The sequence below is a fragment of the Phyllopteryx taeniolatus genome, chromosome 3 (genome assembly GCF_024500385.1).
Source record: "Phyllopteryx taeniolatus isolate TA_2022b chromosome 3, UOR_Ptae_1.2, whole genome shotgun sequence".
NCBI classification, from domain to species: Eukaryota; Metazoa; Chordata; class Actinopteri; order Syngnathiformes; family Syngnathidae; genus Phyllopteryx; species Phyllopteryx taeniolatus.
The window spans coordinates 13,893,106-13,919,992 of NC_084504.1; the positions used below are offsets into that span (position 1 = coordinate 13,893,106).

At 41.7% G+C, this 26,887-nt stretch overlaps 1 protein-coding gene across 1 annotated transcript; it reads left to right on the forward strand.

Moving 5' to 3' along the window:
• Positions 1 to 11,399: 11,399 nt before the first annotated feature.
• On the forward strand, positions 11,400 to 24,950 carry npffr2a (neuropeptide FF receptor 2a). The gene is made up of 3 exons (XM_061769292.1): positions 11,400 to 11,706; positions 16,666 to 16,765; positions 22,707 to 24,950. Exons 1-3 carry the CDS (start codon positions 11,400 to 11,402, stop codon positions 23,557 to 23,559), a joined length of 1,260 nt encoding a protein of 419 aa, XP_061625276.1. The 3' UTR covers positions 23,560 to 24,950.
• Positions 24,951 to 26,887: the final 1,937 nt, after the last annotated feature.

Sequence of the window (26,887 nt, forward strand, 5' to 3'; positions counted from 1 at the left end):
ACCCCAGTGAGGGAAAAGTGGTACGGAAAATGGATAGATGAAGAAAGGAAAAGAACATCAAGATATCGACATTCAGCAGGTGACATGCGCAAAGGGAGTAGGGAGAAGAGTAAAAAACCAAAAACAACGTTGGTTCTACATATATCGTGATGTATATTAAATGCAGATTACGATTAAAATACTGAATCATTGAACAACTTATAGCTATGCTGAAATTATGGCATTTTTTTATATTAATACTCACCAGCAGTCCATACGAACTGGTCAGAAAAAGGTAAAACTCCATGTTGTTGCCTGACTGAATGCTGTAATGTTGTGTCCTCCCTAAACATGAACTCATACCTGATTCAGTGACATTGATCTCAATCCTATTGAGCGTCTGGCGTCTCTCCTCCATTGCACTCGTAACCCAACGGCAAAGTAGAACATGGGTGTTCCTCCATGGGCTTTTTTTTTTTTTCAGCCAGTCACCGATGGTGCCGTGGTACACTCGCCTGATTTTGGTGCGGGCAGCGTGGGTTCAGTTCCCACTCAGTGACGGTGTGAATGTGAGCAAATGTTTGTCTGTGTCTATACGTGCCCTGCGACTGACTGGCGACCAGTTCAGGGTGTAGTCTGCCTTTCGCCCGAAGTAAGCTGAGAGAGGCTCCAGAGCCCCGCGACCCTAACGAGGACAAGTGGTGTTGAGAATGGAGGGTTTTCAGCCACGTTCAGCTCCTGAGCTGCGCGAGGACATTTTTAAATGCTACGGGGGCCGATAATCGTTACGAAAAGGAAAACATTTACGTCAAAATAAACAGCTGCTGGGAACCAAAACAGCGAGTAACAAATGACTCACTGCCACTTCCGGTGTCTCACAGGAAGTCGCGCCTATAATCGTTTCTACAGTTAATGAGCCCACCCAGGAATAAGGTGGATACAAAGTCCTGCTGTGGCATGACCTGAAGAGAGCTATTCACATCAGACATCCCAGGAATCTTGCTGAACTGCAACACATTTGTGAAGAGGAATGATCCAAAATTCATCCTGCACGTCTAACATGCAACTACAGGAAACGTTTGGCTGAGGTTATTGCTGCCAAAGGAGGGTCAACCAGTTACTAAATCCAAGGGCTCACTCACTTGTTCCTCCCTGTCCTGTGAATGTTTACATCTTCTTTTCACTAAAATATGAAAACATATAATTGTTTACGTGATAACAGTTCAAGCAGACTGTTTACCCTTTGATCTTGATGAAGATCAGACCACATTTGATGACTAATTTATGCCGGAATTGAAGAAATTCCAAAGGGTTCACATACTTTTTGCTTCTACTGTGCTTCTTGAAGGAAACCCTCATCCATTACCAGCCACGTGACAGTAATGGATCCTATCATTTGCATTTCTGGGAGCAACCGAGTGCATTAAAACAAAAGTGACACACTGTCGTGCAACCATACAGCTTAAGGAGTTCCGTGCGTAAAATTCACCCAGCTTGGAAGTCCTCCATCTCTCAGCGAATTTCCCTTTTCTTCTTTTTTTCTAGAACACACCGGATTTTCTCATATGTGTCATGCATGCTTATAGTGCATACATGAAACATGCTCACACCAGCTGTGACCTGCATGATCACTATGGGTGTGCACATTCTCTCAGTTGGAAGAGGCTATCACTCTTCTCCCTGTTAGTCTGCTTAGCCCACCCCCATCCTCTCCCTGATAGGCTGCCTACGTCACGGCCTCAGAAAGGGTCCACGCGCCACTGCCAGCCCGCCACTCGCGCTCAGAGAGGCGGGCTGAGCGCATCTGCGGCCTCCATGACACCCGCACATCGAGCCGGAATCATACAGTTGGCCTTTTTTCTTTTCTTCAGGTAAAGAGAAACAGACAGAGGTGTGTTGGACACGTGCAGTTTTAAAGCTCCAAAAATAAAAGGTGAGATGGGTCATTTTTGCACTTTGTAGTAACTGAGGAGGCAACTTGTCATGCTCGTGACCTGATATATTTTTAGTTTATTTACCATTACTAACCCAGCAATGTGCTCCTATTGACATCTCTATGATTCACATCCATTCTCATGCCTGTGCGAGCATATACAAAATGCTTTTATTTTATTACCTATACATATATTTTGAAATGTATTTATTTTTATTTTAGTTAATTTAACTTTAGGCGGCACGGTGGGTGACTGGTTAGCACGTCAGCCTCACAGTTCTGAGGACCCGGGTTCGATCCCCGGCCCCGCCTGTGTGGAGTTTGCATGTTCTCCCCGTGCCTGCGTGGATTTTCTCCGGGCACTCCGGTTTCCTCCCACAACCCAACAACATGCATTAATTGGAGACTCTCAATTGCCCGTAGGTGTGACTGTGAGTGCGAATGGTTGTTTGTTTGTATGTGCCCTGCGATTGGCTGGCAACCAGTTCAGGGTGTACCCCGCCTCCTGCCCGATGACAGCTGGGATAGGCTCCAGCACGCCCGCGACCCTAGTGAGGAGAAGCGGTTCAGAAAATGGATGGATGGATAATTTAACTTTTTCTGCATTCTGGGAGTCAGTATGTCTCCTATATATTTACATCTTTCATTAAAATTTGAATGTGTTTATTTGCGATTTTAGGTGTGTGTGTGTGTGTTATTCATTTATTTTTATTGTATTTGTATCTACATTATGATAATGATGATGATTATTTATCTATTTTTACAATTTTTCATCGTGGATGTCACTCAGCATCATGTTTGTCTCATTTTTTTCACAATTTTTATTGATTGATTTTTTAAAAATTTTTTTTTTTTTGTATTTTACATACTTTTATATATGTATATATACTTGTGTGTGTATATATATATATATATATATATATATATATATATACATATATGTATATATTTATATATACACATACATATACATAGTGGAAGTCAACCAACATTAACTGAACATCTCTGATATTTAGACTTATATTTATTCCATTTTTTAATTTTTTTTAAATTTGAATTCATGTTTTATTTTGTATTTGCGTTGTTATATTATATTTTATTATTATTTATATTTACAATGTTTTAAATTTTGGACGTCACCAACCATTAATTGTGCATCTCTTATACTATAGTATAGTATAGTATAGTATAGTACAGTATTGTATAGTGTAGTATTGTATAGTATATCGTTTATTTTTTTAATGTTTTCCTATGGGTTCAATTTAATTACTTGTAATTTAAAGCATTTTTATTGCATTAGTTATTTAATTTGACCATTTTTGCATTGTGGAAGTCACCCCGCATTCAATTTATGTCACCGTACTGTAATCTTATCTTTTAAAATGCAAATGTTCAAGTTTTTTTTTTTTTGTTTGTTTTTTTTAAACAATTATTAATGTGTATGTTTTTCCATTTTTGATTTGTGGAAACTGCCCACCATTGGGTGCGTGCGTCCCTCTCATCAGCTTCATTTGTGCACACAGTGGGCTCATTGTGCCTGGTCCAGCCCTGAAGGTCCACTCATGAACGTACCCCAACACCCTTTGTCACCCTTTTGTTTTTTCCGAAGTGTCCAGAACTGTAGGAGATATTGTTTTACGTGACATGCAATTATCTGTCATTGTCGTTTTGAGGTTGCCCCGCTAAACAATTAGGAGTAGTAATAACACAGCGAGGCGACGGAAAGGGAGTGACGCGTCAAACTTGCTTTAAAAGAATGAGGAATGTAATCGAATGGGATGTAATGAGAAGCTACAGCTAGAAGAGAAGATGTTTTTTTTTTTGGCTTGGCTCGGAATAAACGCGCACTCGGGGTTAGACTGTTATGCAATAAAAAAAAGACAAGGTGGCTGTACTGTATTCAGTGAAGTTATGATCGATTTGAGTCCCTGTGTGGGTACACAACTGTCATATACTATAGAAAAGAAAGCACGGGGAACAGGATTACCTATCAGGCGCCGAGTGAGTTGTTTATTTTCATGCATTATGAGCATCTGTAAGTTTAGTGCGCCTGTGCTTTTATAACAATTCCTTTGAGGTTTTTTCACTCAAAGCAGATTCTACATAGAAGTGTGAAATTTGGTCGAAATTTCCATTATGAAAAGACCCACAAAAAAGTCTCAAGAACATATGCATGAAAACAAAACTTTGGTTGAAATGACAAATACATTTAAATTTACAACTACTGACCTCTACTACTGAAATACAGCAGTTTATATTCATAAATTATTCCTATAAATTTTAAAAAACGATTTTGTTTCGACCATAATTTGATACACTGTCGCCGCCATGTTTAGCGTGCGCAAAGAATTCTGGGAATGATGAGCATGGCTGTTGTACAATTGTCACGTTGCTGCTCTCTGCGGCGCTACGCTAGCCAATTGCGAACAGCTTTTCGTCAGCGAAAAGAGTTAAAAATGCCATATTGCACCGCTTTGGGATGCAATTTCCAATCAGGACGGAATGCAAAAAAGGACGTAAGCATTCATAGCTTTCCCAAAAAGATCAAGTTGAGAAAACGGTGGGAGGATGCGGCCGGAAGAGTTGAGCTGCCGAAAGAGCCGCGGTTGTTCGGAGCCTTTGATCGCCCCCGGCACACGGGAGAGCTCAGCGGTGCGTCCGGGTAGAAACGCCGGCTTAAATCCAATGCGGTGCCGACTATCTTTCCTCACAAGGAGCCTAAACCGTCGCATGTGACAATTCAAAGCCGAGCAAAAAAGGCGCGAAAGACGGGAGGCGCTGACCGCGTACCTTGATTAGCTCACTTTAGCCGCAGCAGCTGTTGTAAACACACCATCGGCACCAGTGAAAAATAGTCAAATAGCTATACGTATAACTTTACTCTCAGTTATTACTGAATACATTTAGAACATCGGGCAAAACGAAAAATGGGCAGCGGCAGAAATGAAACGGAGCTTTTTACAACCGACACGCTCTTTCTCAGTCGGCATTGGCAAGCAGGAGCTACCAATACACGACGGAAAATGGCCAACTCCAGTTCCTTCACACCTGTCATCTTCATCCTCATCCCTTGCGTCTCCTCATATTCCTGATCACACTCTGGCTGGAACGGAAATGGCGGAACAGCGTTCATCGTTGCTCCTGCTGAAAACTCCGGGCGTGGGGCACATCCCCATTTGACGTCACTACCCAGAATGCACTGCGACAACAAAAAGAAAAAAACAATAGCGACCTATGTTGAAATTATGTTTTTGTAAAAATATATAAATCTGGAAGTGGTTATCGAAAGTTGTATCTTATTGTTATGTTACTCAAGTCGAAAGAGATCATATATACTAAACACTTGAACACCTTCTTATTAGTGTGTATTTCTATGTTGTCAATCACACCATTTCCCCTTCAAATGGGTAACAAAACACATAAAACGAAAACCCAAAATGCCCAAACACACTGTGAAGCAGCCATTTTTGAGGCATTATTTGAAATTTTTATTTTGACCATTTCAAGACGTTCAAATACATTTTCATTGATTTCATCAAATCCCTTTGATGGACATTTGCGGGGCTGCTGGAGTCTAAATGCTCACAACGAGGGACAAATTAGATCTGGCACACAACCCTGGCAGTAATTACAGTGGGGACGCGTCAACCTCCACGTTGTGACGCACCCCTCGAGGGTGGGAGAGTGTCGGGGGGGAATTGAGCGGTTGGGCGGAAAAGATGCTGCAGGGCCTTTTATCAGCGGTGATTGACAAGTGGCCGTGAAATGTGTATAATGGACAACTGGGAAGTCTTTGACGCACAATGGTGCTGGAAGACTACAGAAAAGCAATTCAACATCATTCTCTGGACAGAAGCGCACCGTGTCGCCTGTCTTGAGTGACATTACACATGACCGAAATGGATTCTCAAGAGCTGTACGATGTCTTATTGACAAGGTCTGAAATCGCTCCAAACACTTGGGAAGCGCAGTCAGTAATGGTGAGCAGGGGTTCACTCACAGCTCGAAGTCTTATAGACCGCCTCTGTGGTTATTTGTATTATCATGGATATTTCTTGAAAAATTGCAGTCGGACACCATCACACACGCACAATCATGTTTGATAAAACATTCTAAATTGTTTACAAAAACACGTAAGCAAGGTTCATTAACCACTCGAAGTTGTCTTCAGTGTTTATGAAAAGTTCAAAGACGACATTGTATTTAACATTTCTTTAGCTTGCTTCTGTTTTTAACATGTTGCTGAATTGTGTTAGCGTTTACAAAAACAAATACAGGGTGAGACATTCCCCCAAGACTGTTCAACGGCTACAAAATGATCGGTCTGACTAAATTGTCTTCGACGTTTCCGAATACACGTATGTTAGGTTTGGTGAAGACTGAGTTCCGTGTACATTAGGTTGGTTGCAGTCACGAAACTTTGTTCTACGAACGAAAAGAAGTCTTGAATTGGTTAGTTTGTGCATAAAGCTTCTTTCAATCTCTCAGGGCCTCTTTGCACATCAAAACCAGACACATCTTTTTCTTCTTTACAAATTTGCTATAATCTTGTTGAAAAACTAGAAGCCCAGTAACAGTTTTACCTTTCATTCTGCCAATCTCATCTTGATGATTAAGGGGACTGCACTATGAGGCCGGTGGTAAAAACGACCCAAAATAAACAAAGAGATGAATATGTGTCCGTGGGATACGGCCAGCGTGATTGAAACCTTGAAAAATGCTTCGGACAAACGTAATCGACCAGCTGAAATGATTAGGCGCGAGGATGCTTGTCCGCTTTCTTTTTCTTTTGGACCTTTTGTCGACATGAAAGAAAACAGGTCAACAAATGAAATATTTGAATAAATTCAATTAATTCAGGAAAAAAAAATTGCATTCGATTTAATTAACTATGAAAATAAATTCAATAGTTTTACACAAATGTTTGATTATTATGTGCAGTATGTGACACACAGTTATTATTTCTTTATTATTTAATTTTTTTTTTTATTTCAGGCACCCTTGTGAGAAACAGTACACAGTAGACGGACCGGCACAGCAACAAATAAAAACAAATGACTAAAAGTACAATGAACTATTACGGTGGATGTAGCTGTGGTAATTAGTGGGAAGCCTGCGCATGTTTTTCTCTCATCTTGTGTCGCCAAGTTAAAAAAATTAAGCCTTTCTCTGTTTCTACTTGTGATTTTATTGTATAGAAGGATGAATTTGCATATTTTTTAAGAGATCATGATGAAACTTTTAAATGTCGATGCGGAGTAGTAAAGTCGATCAGTCTACAGTCGACGATTAAGTTCAACCCCTAGCACAAAGTGACTCTCACACCCACACAACACCCCCATTCTAAATATGTAAGAATATTTAAAATATAAAGAAAAATCAAAAGGGGAACATTACAAAATAGGACTATTCTTAATTGTATTTTTAAAAATATCTTCTTATTTTAGACTGGGCCAGTGTCACCCGCAACAGAACAAGAGGGGCAAAGGATTCATCTTTTGTATTTTGTTTTTTTAATGAGGTAATTGAGGAAAACACTCAGTCTCTTATGTTATATCTCATACGCAATACTGTAGAACATCTGCTCTTCTATAAATAAATCATTGAGAATGCTAACTTGGAAGCACATAAAAGAGCGTAAATTCGAACTTATTCGCTACGTTGAATTAGTCAATCGAAACCTTGGATCATGATTAATTCATTCGTCTCACAGAAAATGGCCTGTGCCGACCGTATATTGTTGTGTTTCTAAGCTAGTCATGCATAGTTAGCAGTGACCTAATATTGTAAAGTTATATTAATAGTGATTCTTGTTTTGATCCTTGTATATGACAGTTGAGAATGGCAACAGTTTGAACCCGCAACAGATGACTGCATGTCTCTTTCAGTCTCTTATATTTTACCGGTACTAAAAAAAATCCAGAAAAGTTTAATATCTTTATTCATTCATTCATTCATTTAATTCATTGTTTCATATCAAACAAAGCTATTACTGTTCGATTTGGAAAGATCTTTGTACCTTTGGATTATTTTGATCACGTGATCGGATAAGGACATCCCTAATCTAAATGTAAAAAAAATAAGAAATATATATCCATCCATCCATTTTGTGAGCCGCTTCTCCTCACTAGGGTCGCGGGTGTGCTGGAGCCTATCCCAGCTGTCATCGGGCAGGAGGCGGGGTACACCCTGAACTGGTTGCCAGCCAATCGCAGGGCACATACAAACAAACAACCATTTGTTGCATTTTATTGCAATAATATCATTATACAGAATACATAATAGTTAAATAAAATCTTTAAATATTTTCAAATAATTCTATTTTTAAAATTATTTCAGGAAAAGAAATAAAGTCAAAAAATTTGGATGGAAAAAAATCTTCACAAATCTAAAAAGTCTTAAATACAAATAGTAAAAATCTATTTTTTTTTTTTTATTTTTTTTTTTTTACAATTTCTCCAATCAGAATTAATGAAGAAAATGAAAGTAATATTTTTTTTTGATTGATCCATCCATCTATCTATTCTTTTAACTGCTTATCCTCACCAGGGTCACGGGTATGCTGGCGCCTATCTCATCTGATTTCGAGCATGAGGCTAGCTCCACCCTAAATTGGTCGCCAGCCAATCGCAGAGCACATATAAACAAACAACCATTCACACCTACAGAACATATTTTTCGTTATTCCCAAAAATATTATTATACATAAAATAATTTAAACAAACACCCAATTCTTTTTTTTTAATTGAAGTGAATCAAAGAAAAATCTGGGAGGGGGGGGGGGGAATCAATTAAAATAAATCTAAAAAAAAATCTCTAATAAAAAACAAAATGTTTACTTCAAAGGAATTGGTAAGAAAAAATATCTAAAAACTTTTTTAAAATAACAAAAATCTAGTCAGAGAGAGAGGATTAACACATGCTGCTGTTTAAGACTCATTCTACGTTTTCTTAATTCGTCCTTGACTGACCCCCCCCTCTCCAGAGAAACACACACACACAAAAGCACAACGACTGTGTTCAATAAGAAGTCACTCCATGATGCCTTTCATCTTAATCAACCTTCCTGGAATGTTATGGTGAATAAACCTGCCAGGAGGTGTTCAACTGGTAAATTGTGCATACGTCTTGATAGAGATGCAAATGCAGGCTGACATAATGAAAAGCGAACAGAAGAAAGTATAATGGAAATCCTCTATAAAGCGTCTCTTTGACAGGATTACTACCTCTTGGCCATGCTGCCCCCCGTTAGTTCCAATTTAACAAAACAATAGGTACAAATGTCTCATTGGTATAGCAGCCAGAAAAACATGATTTCATTTTTTTTTCTTTTGAACGCCAGGGCATTAATTAAATAAAATGAAATAAGCCTCGAACGCTGACTTTTAATTAAGAGATACTCTAGCATCCACCCCTTGTAATATTGGCGGACCAGCCAAGAAAGCTATGTAAGCCCTAGTGCTCACAGATAAATAATCTACTTGTATCACAGTGGCTTGAAAGCCATTACACTAGTGCAGAAAAAGAAGATTATTACTGAGTGTTGCTTTAGCTTGACAATCATTCAACTTTTGGTGGACCAGCCAGGAAACATCCCATGTTAGCTTGAGGGAAAAAAAAAAGAAAAAAAAAGTGTGGTTATTTCTGAGTGAATCTTTAAATTGATCCAAATCCAAACTGTTGGTGGCCAGCCAGGCAACCTCGCATGTTAGCGCTAGCATTCAGAGACCATCGAGCTACGGCTGCCACAGCGGCTGAGAAGTCAACAATGCTATTGAAAAAAAATATCTGATCAATCTTGAGTGTCTAGTCTACTGTCCTGAGTCTATCCATTCACCCACCCACCCACCCACCCACCCACCCATCCATCCATGTATTCAATTCAACCCAACTCAATTGTAATCTCAGGGCAATTTATCCATGGAGCAGGTCTAAAACCACACTCCCCACTTATTAAAAGATCAACTGAACCTCCCAAAAAAACTCCCTCTTTGGAGAAGCCTCAAGGAGACACTAGACTCAATGTGATGTGGTCATCCGCCTTGACCGGTTGGTTTTGAGAGTAAAAGAGAGGTGCCGTCTTTAGCTACACCTCCTATTACTGGGAGAGGGATGAGGTTAGTGTCAGAAAGATCAGAACATGCAGTACTATAACTGTGGAACAGTTCAACTAGGAACCTCGATGTGGCCGAGATCGACCAACAAATCAACGAGGGAAAATGCAGATCAATCGGAAACAACTACAGTGGGTAATAGTAGATGAAGGTCACATCAATCAACGTCCAACATGAAACATTAGGTCGCAGAAGTGACGACATAGCAATCCGTCAACATATGACACTCAGATATGGTACTCCGATTAATGCAAGCTCCCAAATCAATTCACATTGGACTCTGGGGACAGGAAGATACAGAAGCAGCATTAAGGCTATGGATCACCACTGACCACATGCTTTATTGAAGAGGCGTGATTTATATTTGCTCAGGGAAGAAAGCAGGGAGATGGTTCTACAAGACAGGTGCCTGATAACGGGAAGCTCGACCACTTTTTTTCTGGGATATTCTGTGGACCACAAAGATTTCTTTGGGAGTTTTGGGAGGGAAGTGCTCTAGTGGGTTGCTAGGGCACCTGACATTGTTTGTGATATAATGGGTTTGACACCCCTGGCCAAAGCAGTCTTCACTGGAAAGTTTGAAAAATTTGCCCCCAACACCAGTTTCACCGATAAACACGAAATTGGGTGGGTCAAAATTGAGCAGGAAGTTACTTTTGGTTTGAAACAGTTATTTTGGGCGATATCCACCGTTTTGTACGTGGGTGAATTCTTACTAGGGATTTTGACAAAATGAGTTCCATTCAGAAACAAATTTCCTGGACAGGATGACGCCAAATTATCAAGCTTTTTTTTGCCTGCACTATCTCGTATAGGCAAAACATAACATCAAAGTTTGATGACTAAGCTCTGAACATGAATGCCTATAACTCACTAGAAAGTTAGGAAAAAAATCAGTCAATGACACTAGTTGCACCAATTGATATGAATTTGGGTTGACATGTCTATCATAACAGGATGCACAAAAAAAGTCACCAGGACTCATGCCTGAAATTGAACAGGATGTCAGCAATTTTGGTTTTAAGCTGCCATTTTGGACAAATTGCAGGTCTTGTACTTTGACAAACAGCTACGAGGGAATTTCTCCAAATGAGCCCCAATTGAAAGCAAGTATCCTAGATACATGGCTGACGGTAAATGGTGAAGCTATTTTGCCTACAACGAATAACGTGGCCGGAGAAGGATTCGCCATGTAAGAGGCAGGGACTTCCAGCTTTAATATTTTCTTTCATTCTTATTACCAATTTAACAGATGACTATACTTCTACTGCGTTTTTCCTCGAGGCCAATTTGTCAATTTGGGGCTCCATAACAAAAAAGACAGACAAACCAAGTCATTAATCTGCCCCCGGCTTTTGATCTTTAGGTTTAAAATGAATCAACAACTGGACAACAGGACGCTTTACAACACCTCGGAAGAGGACGTCCTTTCTCCCAGAAATAATGTCACCTACGTGGGCTTTTACCTACACCAGCCATCCACGGCGGCCATCTTCATCGTGTCCTACCTGCTCATCTTCTTGGTGTGCATGGCGGGCAACGGTGTGGTGTGTTTTATAGTGCTGCGCAGCCGGAACATGCGGACCGTCACCAACTTGTTCATTCTTAATCTCGCTGTGAGCGACCTCCTGGTGGGGATTTTCTGCATGCCAACAACACTTCTCGATAACATAATAACAGGTAAATATTCACTTTGCTCACTTTGTTTTGTTGTTGACTGTTGTTGTTCATCATGTGTTGAGGCAATGGCGACAACATGGGAGTGCGCTACTTGGCTGTCTGCTCAAGAAAAAAAAAATTTTTTTAGAACAAAAAAGTCACATTTTGCATGAGACAACATTCACAATATTGGGCCAAAACGACTTCTATTGGAACACTTTGCACAACTCCAAAAAAGGTCAGAATTTAATGTGAGTAAAGTTGTAATTTTACGACAAAATACTAACATTATGTGGAAAAAAGTCAGCATTATAAGGAAAACAGTCAGAATTTTACAAGAGTAAATTTATCATTTTAAGTGAATAAAGTACCGATATAACAAAGGTAAAACGCAGAATTTTACATGACTAAAGTCATAGTTTTACAAGGTCAGCCATGTAATGGCATGTAAAAAGTTTGAATTTCACAAACCCAAAGTAGTAATATTTCAAAAAATACATAATTTTACCAATAGAAATTGTCATGTTAATTTTGTCATGACTTCATTTTAGTTAAATAAAATCGTAATGAGAAAAAAGTACAGTACATAAAATAAAAAGTCTGAACATTATGAGAATGACCTCATCGTATTATAAGAATAAAGTAGTAATGTTACAAGGAAAATAGTTAGAATTTTCATAGAACAATCAATTAGAAGGGACATTTTTTTCGACTTGCAAGAATAGTCATAACATTATAAGAACAAAGTAGTGAAGTCATGGTTACAGTGGTTGAAATAAGTATTCAACACATCACAATTTTTCTCACTACATATATTTCCAAAGGTGCTATTGACATGAAAATGTCACCAGATGTTGGGAACAACCCAAGTAATCCATACATGCAAAGAAAGTAGAACAAATAAGCTCAGAAATTCAGTTGTGTGTAACAATGTGAAATGACACAGGGAAAAAGTATTGAACACGCCAAGTGGTATTTATTTAATACTTTGTACAAAGGCCTTTGTTTGCAATGAGTCTTCCATGTCTGTCCATCTATCTATCTACAGTATCTATCTACCTAATACCACAATACTTCTGTTACGAGACTTCTATTAACAATCATATTGATGAATCTCCATTAAAATGTTCTCTTCTCCTTGCAGCTTTAATTGGAATTATTTCCACCGCCTCACTCGTATCTAATTAATGCCATTCATGAACTCCAAAGAAGATAGGTGACGACCATGAGAGCCTTGTCATCTGACGTTGTCGAGACCGGACAACAAGCAGTCGGCTCTCTGATAACAGCTTTTATGTCCCGCGCTTCATTTGGATGATTGCGACTCACAATGCTTTAATTGGCTGATAATGAGAGGTTTCTGGTTTGTGAAAGGACTAGATGAAAGGAAAGGCGGACTGAACCCATTGGCTATTGTTGTGACGCACAATGTGTCTCGCAAGAAGATAGCGTTAACCCCTTTTTCTTTGCTGTTTTCTTCTTTTAAAACACAACATTATCTGGTTGAATTGCAAGTGCTGAGGCGGGTTTGAGGCAAGCAAGCAGTCGAGAAGCAAATTCAGGATAAACAGAAGGTTAGCTTTGTAATGAGAAAACAGCAAAGGAAAAATGAGTGAAATCACTTCTGAAAATCAAATTTGGAGTCAAATGTCATGAACGCAACAAAGGACAAAACCCAAAATGCACGACTCCAATACAAATGGACAGCTTCAAAATGAGAGGTTTAGTAGAAGAGCAGAGGTCAGTACACAGGCAGGCAATCCGAAAAAGGCAACAGTATCCAAAAGACGTGGGGCAAGGTCAAAAATCAGAACAGGGTCTAGTCTTACTATGAATCGATGACGTGGAAACAAGGAATGCTGGAACGTGACAACAAGGTACAACGAACTGGCGACGAGAAAGAATGAGACACGAGGTTAAATGCATGGGGTAATTAGGGTAAACGAGGCACAGGTGGGGAAGATGCTCTCAGGAGCAGGTGTGTACGAGATAGGGGGAAGACAACAACCAGAACACACACCCACGACAGTACCCCCCCCCCCCCCCCCCCTTAACGGCCGGGCCCGGATCCCCAGGATGCGCAACGTGGAAGTCCCGAATGAGGGAGTCATCCATGATAAACCCAGATGCCACCCATAAACGTTCCTCAGGCCCGTAGCCCTCCCAGTCCATCAGATATTGAAACCCGCAGGGGATGAAGATGGGCGAATGATCCCGGCTGCCAGTGATTCTTCCACATACTTCTTCATAGCCTTGTGTTCTGGCCCTGAAAGAGAGAACAACCTCCGCCGTGGAGGTGTGGTTCCAGGCAGCAAGTCAACTGCACAGTCACAAGGTCTATGGGGTGGAAGGGATTTAGCTTTGGATTTGGAAAAAACTTACTTAATGTCATGGTAACAGGTTGGCACTTGAGACAAGTCAGGATCAGAGTCAATAAATACAGATGTATCAATCTCTTGATCTGGAGAGCATAGTGTTACTTTAGGAACAACCTGGGTTGGGTCTTCCTTAATGGTATTTAGACTCACCGCTCCTGTACCCTTTTTACCAGCACCGGCAACTTTGACGTGACAGTTGCTCACGGAATGACCCAACTGCTCGCAGTACAAGCACCGCCCTTCCCTCAGCCGGCGTTGACGTTCCTCAGGGGAGAGATGGAACCTGCCCAGTTGCATGGGTTCATCCGTGGTGACACTAGCCAGTGGAGTGGGACTGGCAACACGGGATCTACCTTGGTTTGGCTGGTCACCGAGACTCGTCCTCCAAGTGCGCGGTGACGCATCCTTCCGCCGATCTCTGTCCAGCTCGCGATCCAAAAGCCTTTTGTCGATCTTTACGGCGAGACGGATGAGAGTGTCCAAGTCGGTCAGCAGGTCTAGTGGGACCAAATGATCCTTCACGGTGGGAGATAGTCCTTGAGAAAATGCATTGAGTAGTGCCCTGTTGTTCCACTGACTCTCAGCTGCTAGAATGCGAAACTCAATCGCGTAATCTGAAACCCTGCGCTTGCCTTGTTGTAAGGTGACAAGGGAGCGAGCTGCCTCACGATCTGGTGTGGAATACTGGAAAACTTGCTCCATAGTCTCTACGAAAGAAGCCCAAGAATGACACGCCGCGGAATTGCGGCTCCATTGAGCAGTAGCCCACGCCTCCGCACGACCAGTCAAGTGGGAAGTGACAAAAGCCATCTTTGCCCGCTCGGTGGGGAAGGCAGCTGCCTGCAGCTCAAAGTGGAGTTCGCACTGAGTGATGAACGGCTTAATGTTCCCAGAATCTCCAGACAACCTCTCCGGTCGAGAGAGCTGTGGGCAGACAGCAGCAGAGGTCCCAGGTGGCTCCATGGTGAATGGTTCACGTGGAAACGGTGGTACAGTTGCGGCATCGGGTGCTGTGCCAGCTGGTCCCTTCTTCTGAAGCATATTCATTAACACTTCAAACTGTGAGGCCACCTGTCTCATCATAATGTCCTGATGCTCTGACATTCCCTTCAGATGAAGGTGGAGGGCAGCAAGCTGCTCATCCTGTTTCGAGATGCGTTGACCCTGCGCTTGAAGGGCTTTGCGCACCGGGTCTGAGTCTGCTGGGTCCATGTTATGGTCAGTTCGGTCTGTCATGAACGGAATAAAGGACAGGATCCAAAACGCACGACTCCAATACAAATGGACAGTTTCAAAAAGAGCGGTTTAATATACGGGTAGAGGTCGGTACACAGGCAGGCAATCCGAAAAAGGCAACAGTATCCCAAAAACGTGAGGCAAAGAGGCAAGGTCAAACATCAGAACAGGGTCTCGTCTTATTATGAGTCGGTGACATGGAAACAAGGAATGCTGGAACGTGACAACAAGGTACTATGAACTGGCGACCAGAAAGAATGAGACACGAGGTTAAATGCATGGGGTAATTAGGGTAAACGAGGCTCAGGTGGGGAAGATGCTCTCAGGAGCAGGTGTGTACGAGACAGGGGAAAGACAACAACCACAACGACACACACATGACACAAATCAAGTCAGATTTATTTGTATAGCCCTTAAGGCAATTTTGCAAGTAGAGTGAGCGGGTGTGTGCGAGACAGCCAAGTGATGAGGAAGCAAATTCAGCATGAACGTAATGTTAACTTCAAAACAAGTAAACGGTAAGAAAAAAATGTGTAACAGAAACATGAACCTGTTGGTATAGGAGGAGTCATAGAGTAACCTCAAAACAGTAAAAGGGTCCGAGTCATGTTTTTGTGTATTTTTTTATGGGACAGTGGGGATGGTTTTTATGGGGGAGTTTGAAACAGTCTAGAGAACTGTTTGTGTTTCCACAACATTTACACACTCTGGAACATTGAATAAGGATTCTGCAGGGTATGAATACATTTGGGAAAGTTCTGTAGTTCATAATTTGATATCCAAGGTGTGTCAGAATTGTTTAAGGACTGGGGTCACAAAAGATATAGTGTATTTGAAACCTGAACTACAAACCGCAAGTTTTCCCCTTGGAAATAATCCCCCTGGAGTTTAACGCACTTCCGAGCCTTCTCTGCCACGTCTTTGTGCACTCTTGGAAGGATTCTTCGTAGCTCCGCCGTCACAGCCACCTTGACCACATCTTCCAAACAAGTCCCCTTGACGACCCCCTTGAGCTTGGGAAAGTGGAGAAAATCGGCAACGTCGTTCTCGGCCAGGAAGTGTCAGATGCTCAGACCGTTGCGAACAGGCGCCTCGTCATGTTGAAGCATGCATGCGTTGTCCTGCCACAAATCTCACCTCTTTGCTACTGACGCCGCAGCATCCTAGAACTTTTCTGACACACACCGTAGACCATTATTATGGGGATATTCTTGGCCCGGGTCAAAATGAAGCCAAAACATGCATGGAAAATGAACCGTATGTCAGGGTTAAAATCTTTCAATTCAACTTAGTTGAAACTTAGTACAACTGTTGAGACCTTATCTCGCTGGCGGGGAATGAGCAGTGTCATCCCTCCTGTCCACAGGGTGGCCGTTTGGAAGCCTGGTGTGCAAAATGAGCGGCACGGTGCAAGGCATCTCCGTGTCGGCCTCCGTCTTCACCCTGGTGGCAATCGCCGTGGACAGGTACGGTCACCCGACAGCCCGCGTACGTAACCTGCTTCATTGATGATTTTCTACTGGCAAAAATAGAGTCGCTACGGCTGACATGAACCCCGACCGGTTGCTCATTTGTTGAGCAGATTGGTCATTGTTAACACTTGACGATACATGCTAACCTTGGCTTACCCTTAGCTTTAGCTTAGGATGCGACATTGTTCTATTCCACAGTCTTTACTTCGCTGCTATGGTCTTCAGTCTCCTCTCGGATGAAAAATGTCTCCTTACCAAGGACAACAGTCAAAAGTAAATACATATGAGCCTCATGGTTCTACCTTGCTGTTCGCATGTCTCGTTTTTGACCGATGCGGTCAATGCAGCGTGGTTTTCGCATTCTCCCCACTGCATTAACACTCACCCGTATTTGCAGTAACTTTGCAGGAACAAATGTTTCACATTCACACTTCAACTCAGGGCTGAGTTTATGGTGCCAGAACACATCCATCAAGTTTTGGCATTTAAGATCAAATTTGGTATTGTAGAAACACGCGGTGCTTTTATTCCTTCAGACTTCTGTTTTCGGTTTGAACTTCCTTAGTTTGACTTTTAATAATTTCAGGAGGGGGTAGGAGCATTCCAATGTTGTTGTTGTTTTAGCACCACGTCTCTTTTTATATGTGTAAACTTTAGGAAAAGTGACAAAAAACCTCTATTAATCTTGGTTATCGAGAAGGCTGCTACATTTATGAAATGAGAGTTCTCAACTACGGCAGTTTTCCGGTTATACTCAAACACACACAAAACACAACAGGAAGTGGAATTTTATAGACAATTTAATTAAATCTAAAAGGGAAAACTACAGGGAAACAATGGAGAGGGATTTTACAAAAAATAGGCATATGTAAAGAAAAATAGGACATTGTGTGTGACTGGACTAAAAATGTGCGTGAATAGGTTACAGCGTGTTGAGCTACTACAAAGTTGCAACTTGTGTGAAGCTGGTATTTCACCCCAAAATGATTAGGCACTAATTTTGTACATTCTGACAACGATTGTCATGCTCTACTCGCGACTGTAGATCAGTTGGCCCTGGGGATGGGCTGTCTCCAAGCATCTCAGGAGGGAAAAGAAACAGCTTTAGTTGAAGGAGAAGATGAGCAAAAAGTGAAAACAAAAGAGATGCAAAAAGAAAGTTGTTGTCCCGTCGGGGTGCGCTCGTAATGTTTCCTGCCGTTTGAACTTGTTGCGGGCCCCGCTCTTGCTCTCAACTGCGGGTGTGACTGGTACGAATGCCGGGAGTTGGTTCCTGGGGTCTCCGCCAACAGATCAGGGCTGGGAAAAAACGATCGAAGCCGCACGGCCGGCTTCTTTGATCGAACAACGCCGCCGTCGTGGTCCGTGGGCGCACGCGCACACGGTGGTAACAAACGACAAAGAAAAGGGGAAGGGGGAGGGGTGGGCCAAAGCCGCCCCGTAGCTAAGGGGATGTTAGCCAGGAAGGGCAGAGAGCCAAAAACCAAGAGCAAGAGAGGAAGAAGGTGGACGCCACAGGATTAAATACTCAGAGGGCGTGTCTAAGCGACGGGGGAAGCCCATCGGCTTGAATCTAGTTTACAATTTGGCCCTTAAAAATGGGTTTAAAAGTCATACATCAATTTAAAATACTCCCAACTTTGTACTCGTAATAACAAACGATTGTTATAAGTCTCGCGCAGGCGCTAACTAGTGTTCTTGGCACAATCAAAGTCATATTCTTTTCAGAACAAGTTGTATTTCTTTGAGAATATATGCATGTATATGTATATATATATATGTATAGGTGGCACAGTGGACGACTGGTTAGCACATCTGCCTCACAGTTCTGAGGACCTGGGTTCAAACCCCAGCCCCGCCTGTGTGGAGTTTGCATGTTCTCCCTGTGCCAGAGTGGGTTTTCTCCGGGCAGTCCGGTTTCCTCCCGCATCCCAAAAACATGCATTAATTGGAGACTCTAAATTGCCCGTAGGTGTGAATGTGAGTGCGAATGGTTGTTTGTCTATATGTGCCCTGCGATTGGCTGGCAACCAGTCCAGGGTGTACCCCGCCTCTCGCCCGGAGATAGCTGGGATAGGCTCCAGCTTAGAAAGGTCCTTAGAAAGATTTGGGAACCCCGTGTCTAGCAGTTTGGATTCCATCAGGATCAATATTTAAGCCAATGAAGGCATCACTACAATGTAACCAGCATCTTTGGGATTTTTCCTTGTTTTTGACTTGTCCTACTTTTCAGCCCAATTGCTTCATCACTCCAGATGACAGTTTGACGTTAATTCTGCTTTGTGAAAACATTCGGTGGAGGAGAAGCAGTCAGTTGCAGACTGGCCTCTCGAAGATGTCGAACCGACAGAGCTGCCAACATATTAACAACAGCCGGTCAGTAGCGTCTCTTGTCATTCTGTCCACACTTTACCCAGCCAGAGGGTGTCTGGTGCCACTGGAAAGGACACACGAGAGTTTGTAATGCTTTGAGAGAAGTCACCGTCGTCTTCCATATCTGTCAAGCGCTTTGATCGGCACTGGATTCAAGACAGTGAGATGGAGCGTAAAGCTCCTTTGCTCTTGACTACAATGTCAAACTCAAAAAACAAAAAACAAATATTACGCGACTGTATAAGAACAAAACTTATACCTAACCCTGATCAATATCTTAAACGTACAAAAATGCAAAAATAAAAGTAATAATTGGATAGCTGAGCGGTTAAGTGAGTGGTTCAATTCATTGTTCTGCATTAATTTATTTTGAAATTATAAAGGGAAAAAAAAGGTTGTAGAAGCCAGCCAACATCGCTACCGATCAATCCAAACTAGAACTAGTAGACATTCCAACAGCTTCTTCCCTCTTGCGATCAACTTCTTAAACACTTAACCTACAATTCCATTACAACATGCTGGCAATTTTTTGACTTGAGTTCGTTGTCACATTTCTGTGGGGCCAATTGTGTATTACTCGTGCACTCACTGTAGTTGTCTCGCCATGCTGCACTATTTGCATATACTGGCCACTCATGCCAGAGTAGCATCTGCTCCATTTGCACACTGATTGAGGAGTATCTGCAACATTTGCACAATCAACATTGTCCCAGATTATCGCACTACTCGTCACTTTAAACCGCATACACTCCTTGAAGTCTCAGCGCCCTTTGCACAATGGTCATTGCACCGGACTATTGCAATATTAGTCATTCGAACTGAGGACTGTGCATCTTTTTGCACAATTGTCAAAAAAAAAAAATGAATAATTGTACCGGGATTACCAGATAACCAGCAACCCTTTACTGCTCAGTGACAGTTTTTTTTGTCAATGTCTTTCTGTCTCCAAAGTATTCTCTGTCAATTGACTGTCTGTTGTCGTACTAGAGCGGCTCCAACTACCGGAGACAAATTCCTCGTGTGTTTTGGACATACTTGGCAAGTAAAGATGATTCTGATTCTGATAACGACTGTGCCAGTTTTGTCTCAAGATACAGAGGAGGCATCGCAAGACTCTTTTGAGCACCGACCGGATTTATATATTCAGAGATATTTTTTTTCATTAAAAAGGAATATTTTATATATGTATATATATGTACTTATTTCTGGTCTGTGGGAGGATGGTGTAGAAGGTGGAGGTGAAATCCAGGAAGAGCAGGTGGAGTTAGGAGTTCTTGCTCTCCAGGTGAGTGAGGGCTGTGTGGACCACTGATAAAACGGTAACTTCAGTGGAGTGGTTCTTCCTATAGGCGTACCGGTGAGGGTCCAGAGTTACGTCGATGGAGTTTTTGATCTGTGCCATGATCAGCTCTTCAAAGCAATTTGTGACTATCGGAATGGGGATGATGCAAGCAGTCTTGAGTCAGGTTGGGACGAACGCTAGTTGGAGTGAGGTGTAAAAATGTCAAATATTTAGTAAATGCAGCACATATGGTCTAGTGGTTAGGATTCCTCGTTTTCACCTCCATGAGTCTGGTGTGACTCGTGTTGTGAATACTTTTATGCAGTGTCTAAGGGCAACCTTTGAATGAAGACAATGGGTTCATCAACTCATTTGGATTTAAGGATGGGATGCCACCATCCCAAACGTTTATTTGATTTCCAACAGTTTAACTTGGACCTCCGTTTACCTCAAGCAGGCCATCTAACCCCGAACCCTGATTTTAATTGAAATGCCATGATTTTATACATTTTATTTTTATATATATATTTTTTTTAATGTATGCTATGTATTGTAAAACATGGTGTGTTCCATTTATGAAATTGATGCACTGTTACAGAGAGAGAATATATTTGTGTAAAAAAAAAAAAAAAGATGCTGGTTTGGTTCCTTTCAAATAAAATACTCAATGTCTATTTGAGGCCTCTTTATATTTATGAAATAAAAAGCCAAACTTGAATTATTCACCTGCCTACAAAATGCTGTCTGCCTTTGTGTGCAGTCATCATTTTATCGCGTGTACTGGAGCGTGCAGTCAGCTGTCAGCCTAATTTAAGGCTGGGATTCCCTAATTCCAAACTTGACATATGGTTGTTCCATATGGTCTGGTGTAGGCCTGGCCAAAGAATGGTCCGCGGGCCAGATCCAGACTGGCTGCAGTCTCTGGCCAGCCCTTGCAGTCTTTATAAATAAAAATAAAAATAAAATAGGCAGAGCTTTTATTTTGAGAGTGGTACTGTTATTTATTTTGTGGTGCCCGTGTGTTGGCAGTAAGTACGACTTGTCTTCAGTGGTGCCAATTTAGCGATTTTAGATTTGGTGTTATTTAGTATTTAGGTATATCATACCTACACAAGTAGCATATTATTGAAGCAATGTAAATACTATAAAGCAATTTCATACTTTGTGTAAATAATTAAATTCATATAAAACACAATTGGCGGCACTGGGCGACTGGTTAGAGCGTCAGCCTCACAGTTCTGAGGACCCGGGTTCAATCCCCGGCCCTGCCTGTGTGGAGTTTGCATGTTCTCCCCGTGCCTGCATGGATTTTCTCCGGGCACTCCGGTTTCCTCCCACATCCCAAAAACATGTATTAATTGGAGACTCTAAATTGCCCCTAAGTGTGAATGTGCGTGCGAATGGTTGTTTGTCTATATGTTCCCTGCGGTTGGCTGGCGACCAGTTCAGGGTGTACCCCGCCTCCTGCCCGATGATAGCAGGGATAGGCTCCAGCACGCCCGCGACCCTAGTGAGGAGAAGCGGCTCAGAAAATGGATGGATGGATGGATGGATAAAACACAATTGAGACTAACATGTTGGCGTCGCCCTCAACAACTGTTCCAGGTTCTCTGGAATATGAATCGTCTGTCCCGCTTGGTACGAGCAGTTCCATCATGTCTGAAGGCTGCCTTTGAAGGAAGACTCTCTTTTTGATCACCATCCTTAATTTAATCCCGAAAGTGACACGTCACTTTCCCATATGGTCTAGCAGTAGGGTTTGTCTCCTGGTAAGGAACGTTCTTTTTTTGCATCTTTGAAAGCTGCCATTGATGGAAGACCCTGACTTTTAATTGCCACATTTGAATTTTGGGATGATGTGTCCTAATCCCAAACGCAACAAGTCCCATATCATGTAACGATCAGGGTTTCAATTTTCTTCCCGTGATGTGAAGCGCTTTTCTGCCGTGTCTGAAGGCTACCTTTGGTTGATGGTTCCCTACGTTTGATGCCCAACATTCAATTTCGAGTTCCCTTTTACGAGCCACCTAACGCAAACACTGTCTTTTCAATTTCAATGCCATGACCCTAATCTCCAGAGTCCTGTATGGTCTGGTGGCTGGGATTATTGGTTTTCACTCAGAATGTCTGTGTTCAGCTCCTGGTATGGGAATATCTATTACAATGCAATACTTGTCCCTCAGACACACATCATACCTTCAATTATGGAAGAAAACTAAAGCTTATCCTTTTAATGATTTGCCTACCTCCCTCATTCACTCTCTTTTCATCTGTTGACAGATTCCGATGCATCGTTTACCCATTCAAGCAAAAGCTGACCATCTCCACTGCCACCCTGATCATCGTAATCATCTGGGTCCTGGCCATATCCATTATGTGTCCGTCGGGTGTGATGCTACAGGTGACACAGGAGCAAAGCATCCAAGTGCTGCTGGGCTACAACAACAAAACTACTCCTTTTTACTGGTGCCGGGAGAACTGGCCCAACCAAGACATGCGCAAGATTTACACCACCGTGTTGTTCGCCAACATCTACCTGGCTCCGCTGTCCCTCATCGTCGTCATGTATGCACGCATTGGCATCACGCTCTTTAAAACCGCCATGCCCACGGGCGGCAAGCCAGGTCACGACAACCGCCACAGCGTCTCCAAGAAGAAGCAACGGGTGATTAAGATGCTCCTGATCGTCGCCTTGCTCTTCATCCTGTCCTGGCTGCCCCTGTGGACCCTCATGATGCTGAGTGACTACGCCCGGCTAACGGAGCAGCAGTATCGCATCGTCAACATCTACGTGTACCCCTTTGCCCACTGGCTGGCCTTCTTCAACAGCAGCGTCAACCCGATCATCTACGGATTCTTCAATGAGAACTTCCGCCGGGGATTTCAAGTGGTGTTCAAGTTTAGCCTTTGCGCAGCCGACGGACAGCGGAGGAAAACATACTCGCACCGGCTGCAGCCTAACTCAGTGCTACCGGCTAATAACGTGCAGACCTCCCTGGAGCCCATCTCGCTAAATAGCCTGGATAAAAGCAGCTGCAGGCGGATGCACCATATCGCGGAACAAGACTTGGTCTTGGAGGACCTGGAGAAGGGGTCCTGCAGTAGCGGCGCGGTGACGGCTGTGTCCATTTGAACCAGTACGTTCCTTGTGATATTTTTTTTGGGTGGTTCCGATCTTCTGTCTGACTGCCAATTTCTTCAGGAAGCTACCTCCAATGAAATGAAGACTAGTTGCCGAGCTTCATTGTGTCCTATGAACTCGTGAAGGCACTTTTGCAGCCCTTACAGCACAAACAATCCGGGTTGTGGACCTTCCCAAAAACGTTTTAGCAGCTTTGGAGTTTGAGTTAAGATGACTCTGGCGTTAATGAAAAAATATGACCCAGAATAAAAATGGTAGCTTCCGCTTATTAGTAACGTCATAACGTCAAGCTCCACAAACCAGGAAGTAGCATGCAATATTTACATATTGGTGTGGCTACAGATATTTGCTGTGACTGACGTGAATGCAAAAGTCCACCCAAGAATCGAAACGCTACTTTGCGCTCCTTTCCTCCGTGAACCAAGAAGTAGCCTGCTAATTTAACTAATCATCACTTATTGCTGTGAATTCAGAATAGTTTTCTGTTTCAGTTACTATGACTTTGGGGTGAATGGAAAAGTCTGACCTAGAATCAAAATGGCACCTATCCTTTCCTTCGAAACATCTTACTCCGTGAACCATGCAAGCTGATCAATGGGATATAATGTTCATCCAGAAATCTGCTTTTTGAATGGAAAACTCCAACCAAGAGGCAAAATAGTACCTGCTTTGAAACATCTTACTCCATGAACAAGAAAGTATCCTGCTAAGCTAACCACTTGTGACTAGGGATGGGCATCGTTTGAATTTGAGCGATTCCGGTCCCGATTCTGGTTCCTCATTTCGATTCCAGTTCCAAATGATTCTCGATTTTGATTCTTTTAGGGGGCTGGGTCAAAAAAGTTCACATGGTTTAAATAAAGGGTGTCCAAACTATGAACATCCATTTTCTTAGCAGCCCCCAGCATAAACTACAACGAACATTTGACTCGAGGTTTTTTATAACCAGTATCGATATCAAACCTATGAACAAAAAGGCAATGTGTGTGGAACTAACCCAAATAAATACTTCATGTTTCAGCTGAAAGTTAAATATAGCATTGTTAAAATAGATACTTGCGACTGTTTTATCACGTCAAATACAATCCCAATTCCAATGAAGTTGGGACGTCCATCCATCTTCGTCACCGCTTCTCCTCACTAGGGTCACAGGCGTGCTGGAGCCTATCCCAGCTATCTTCGGGCAGGAGGCGGGGTACACCCTGAACCGGTCGCCAGCCAATCGCAGGGCACATATAGACAAACGACCATTCGCACTCACATTCACACCTACGGGCAATTTAGAGTCTTCAATCAACCTACCACTTCATGTTTTTGGGATGTGGGAGGAAACCGGAGTGCCCGGAAAAAACCCACACAGGCACGAGGAGAACATGCAAACTCCACACAGGCGGGGACGGGGATTGAACCCCGGTCATCAGAACTGTGAGGCAGACGCTCTAACCAGTCGTCTACCGGTTAGACTGTAGAATCAGGTTTTAATAATTTAGTCATTTAATTAAAACATTTAAATTAAATGCTTGAATTCATGAAACAATGTTTTGTTTTTGTTCTAACAAACAAGATAGGGCTTGTTTTTTTCTTTAATATTTAAAAAAAATCCTTCACGTTTATTTATTGAATTCAAGCAAACATTTTTTTTATTAAATACAATAAATAATTCCTGAAAAGCTTCAGTTTTAGTTTCAGACTGAAAGACATTTTAAATAATACTAGTATGGTATTATTTTAAACAGAAAATGATGTACAAGGAATCCATTTCTATCTATTTTTATATAAGTTTTTTCAATACACATTTTTTAGCTCACTTTAACTTCAAGAAACAATTTTGTCAAAGCGACAACATGAAATAATCTGACATCTTGTTGACGCTACGTTGGCTTGTAATCAGACGAATCTTGTGTTGCTATGACAACACTGGAACGCTTGCTTTTAACGCTCTGTAATATTGGCGCACCAGCCAGGACATCTCTTCTTATGTTGTGTTAGCGTTAGCTTGGGCACTAACATTATTGGATGCGATGCTTGTACAAACATTTTTAGCATCCAATTAAAACATTAACAATTATTTCAAGGTAATAGCAATGGATTCTTTTATACTGAAATCCGCATTGCCGCCTACACGTGGATGCTGCTGGATTACATGTTATTTATTCATGAATGGCTCGTCCTCTTCCATAAATTTCCATAAACACCATATATATATATATATATATATATATATATATTAATAAGATAAGCGGTTTAAAAAATACAAATAAAAAGACAAGAAGAGGCCTGCAAAGGAGGCTCCAGAGAAAGTTCACTGTATGCATGGATAAGAAGTGGAAATAAAAGGTCTACACACCCCCGTTGAAATGCCGGGTTTTTGTAATATGAATAAATGAGACCAAGATAAACAATCTTAAAAACTGGAGGGAATTATGAACAGTTCCAAATAGCAATCAGTTTTAGCACACAAAACTTTAAGGATTCCGCTACAATGCAAAAAAAAAGTCAGGAAAGCCTACTTGAACAGTTGAAATTTATTTAGTGTTAATAGGAGGTACTTTAAATGGTGGAAGGTGTGCGCAACCACATTATTATAACAGTTTATTTTTACTCCCCCTTTCTTTTATATCCTTTGTACAGGCTATTTTGATGGTTCCCAACACTTTCACAACACTTGCATTAGCTTGTGAAGATGCACCATTAACTGCATTGGAAATAAATGAATTAGAAAGGAGTCTGAGATTTGGTCAAACTGTTGCCATGAGGAAAATGGATGGATGAATTTTAGCAAATGGCTGCAGTAAAACAAAGACTGAAAATTTTAAGGGGTCTGAATACTTTCCATACCCACTGTAGATATCTCAGGTTACACGGTAAAAGGGTGTGACCAAATCATGTCCTGGTGCAACTGAAAAAGTGGGTCGCACCAGTGCTACCAGAGCCAAAGGTGGTGTCGAACCCTGAAATGAATGCTTTTGCAACATATGTCTTTTATTGCCATACGCAAAATAATGTGAAAAAGATTCCTCTCATGTTTTCTGTTTCTTAGCAGGAAGTAAACTTACTAGTTGCCTTTTTGAAAAAGAAAGTTGTGAGTGTATGCACTGCATGTTAACAGGGACACACGAGTCAACAAAATATCAAAAGAATTGCATATAATGAAATAACAACAATACATTTCTAAAAAGACTACTAATAATTACAACTATATACATATTTAACAGAAAATAAAAATGTAATAAAATATTTGTATTCTCTATACCTAACAATGAAATATATATAAAAAAAGCAGTTCTGTATATATTTGAAGCATATTATTGAAAAAAAT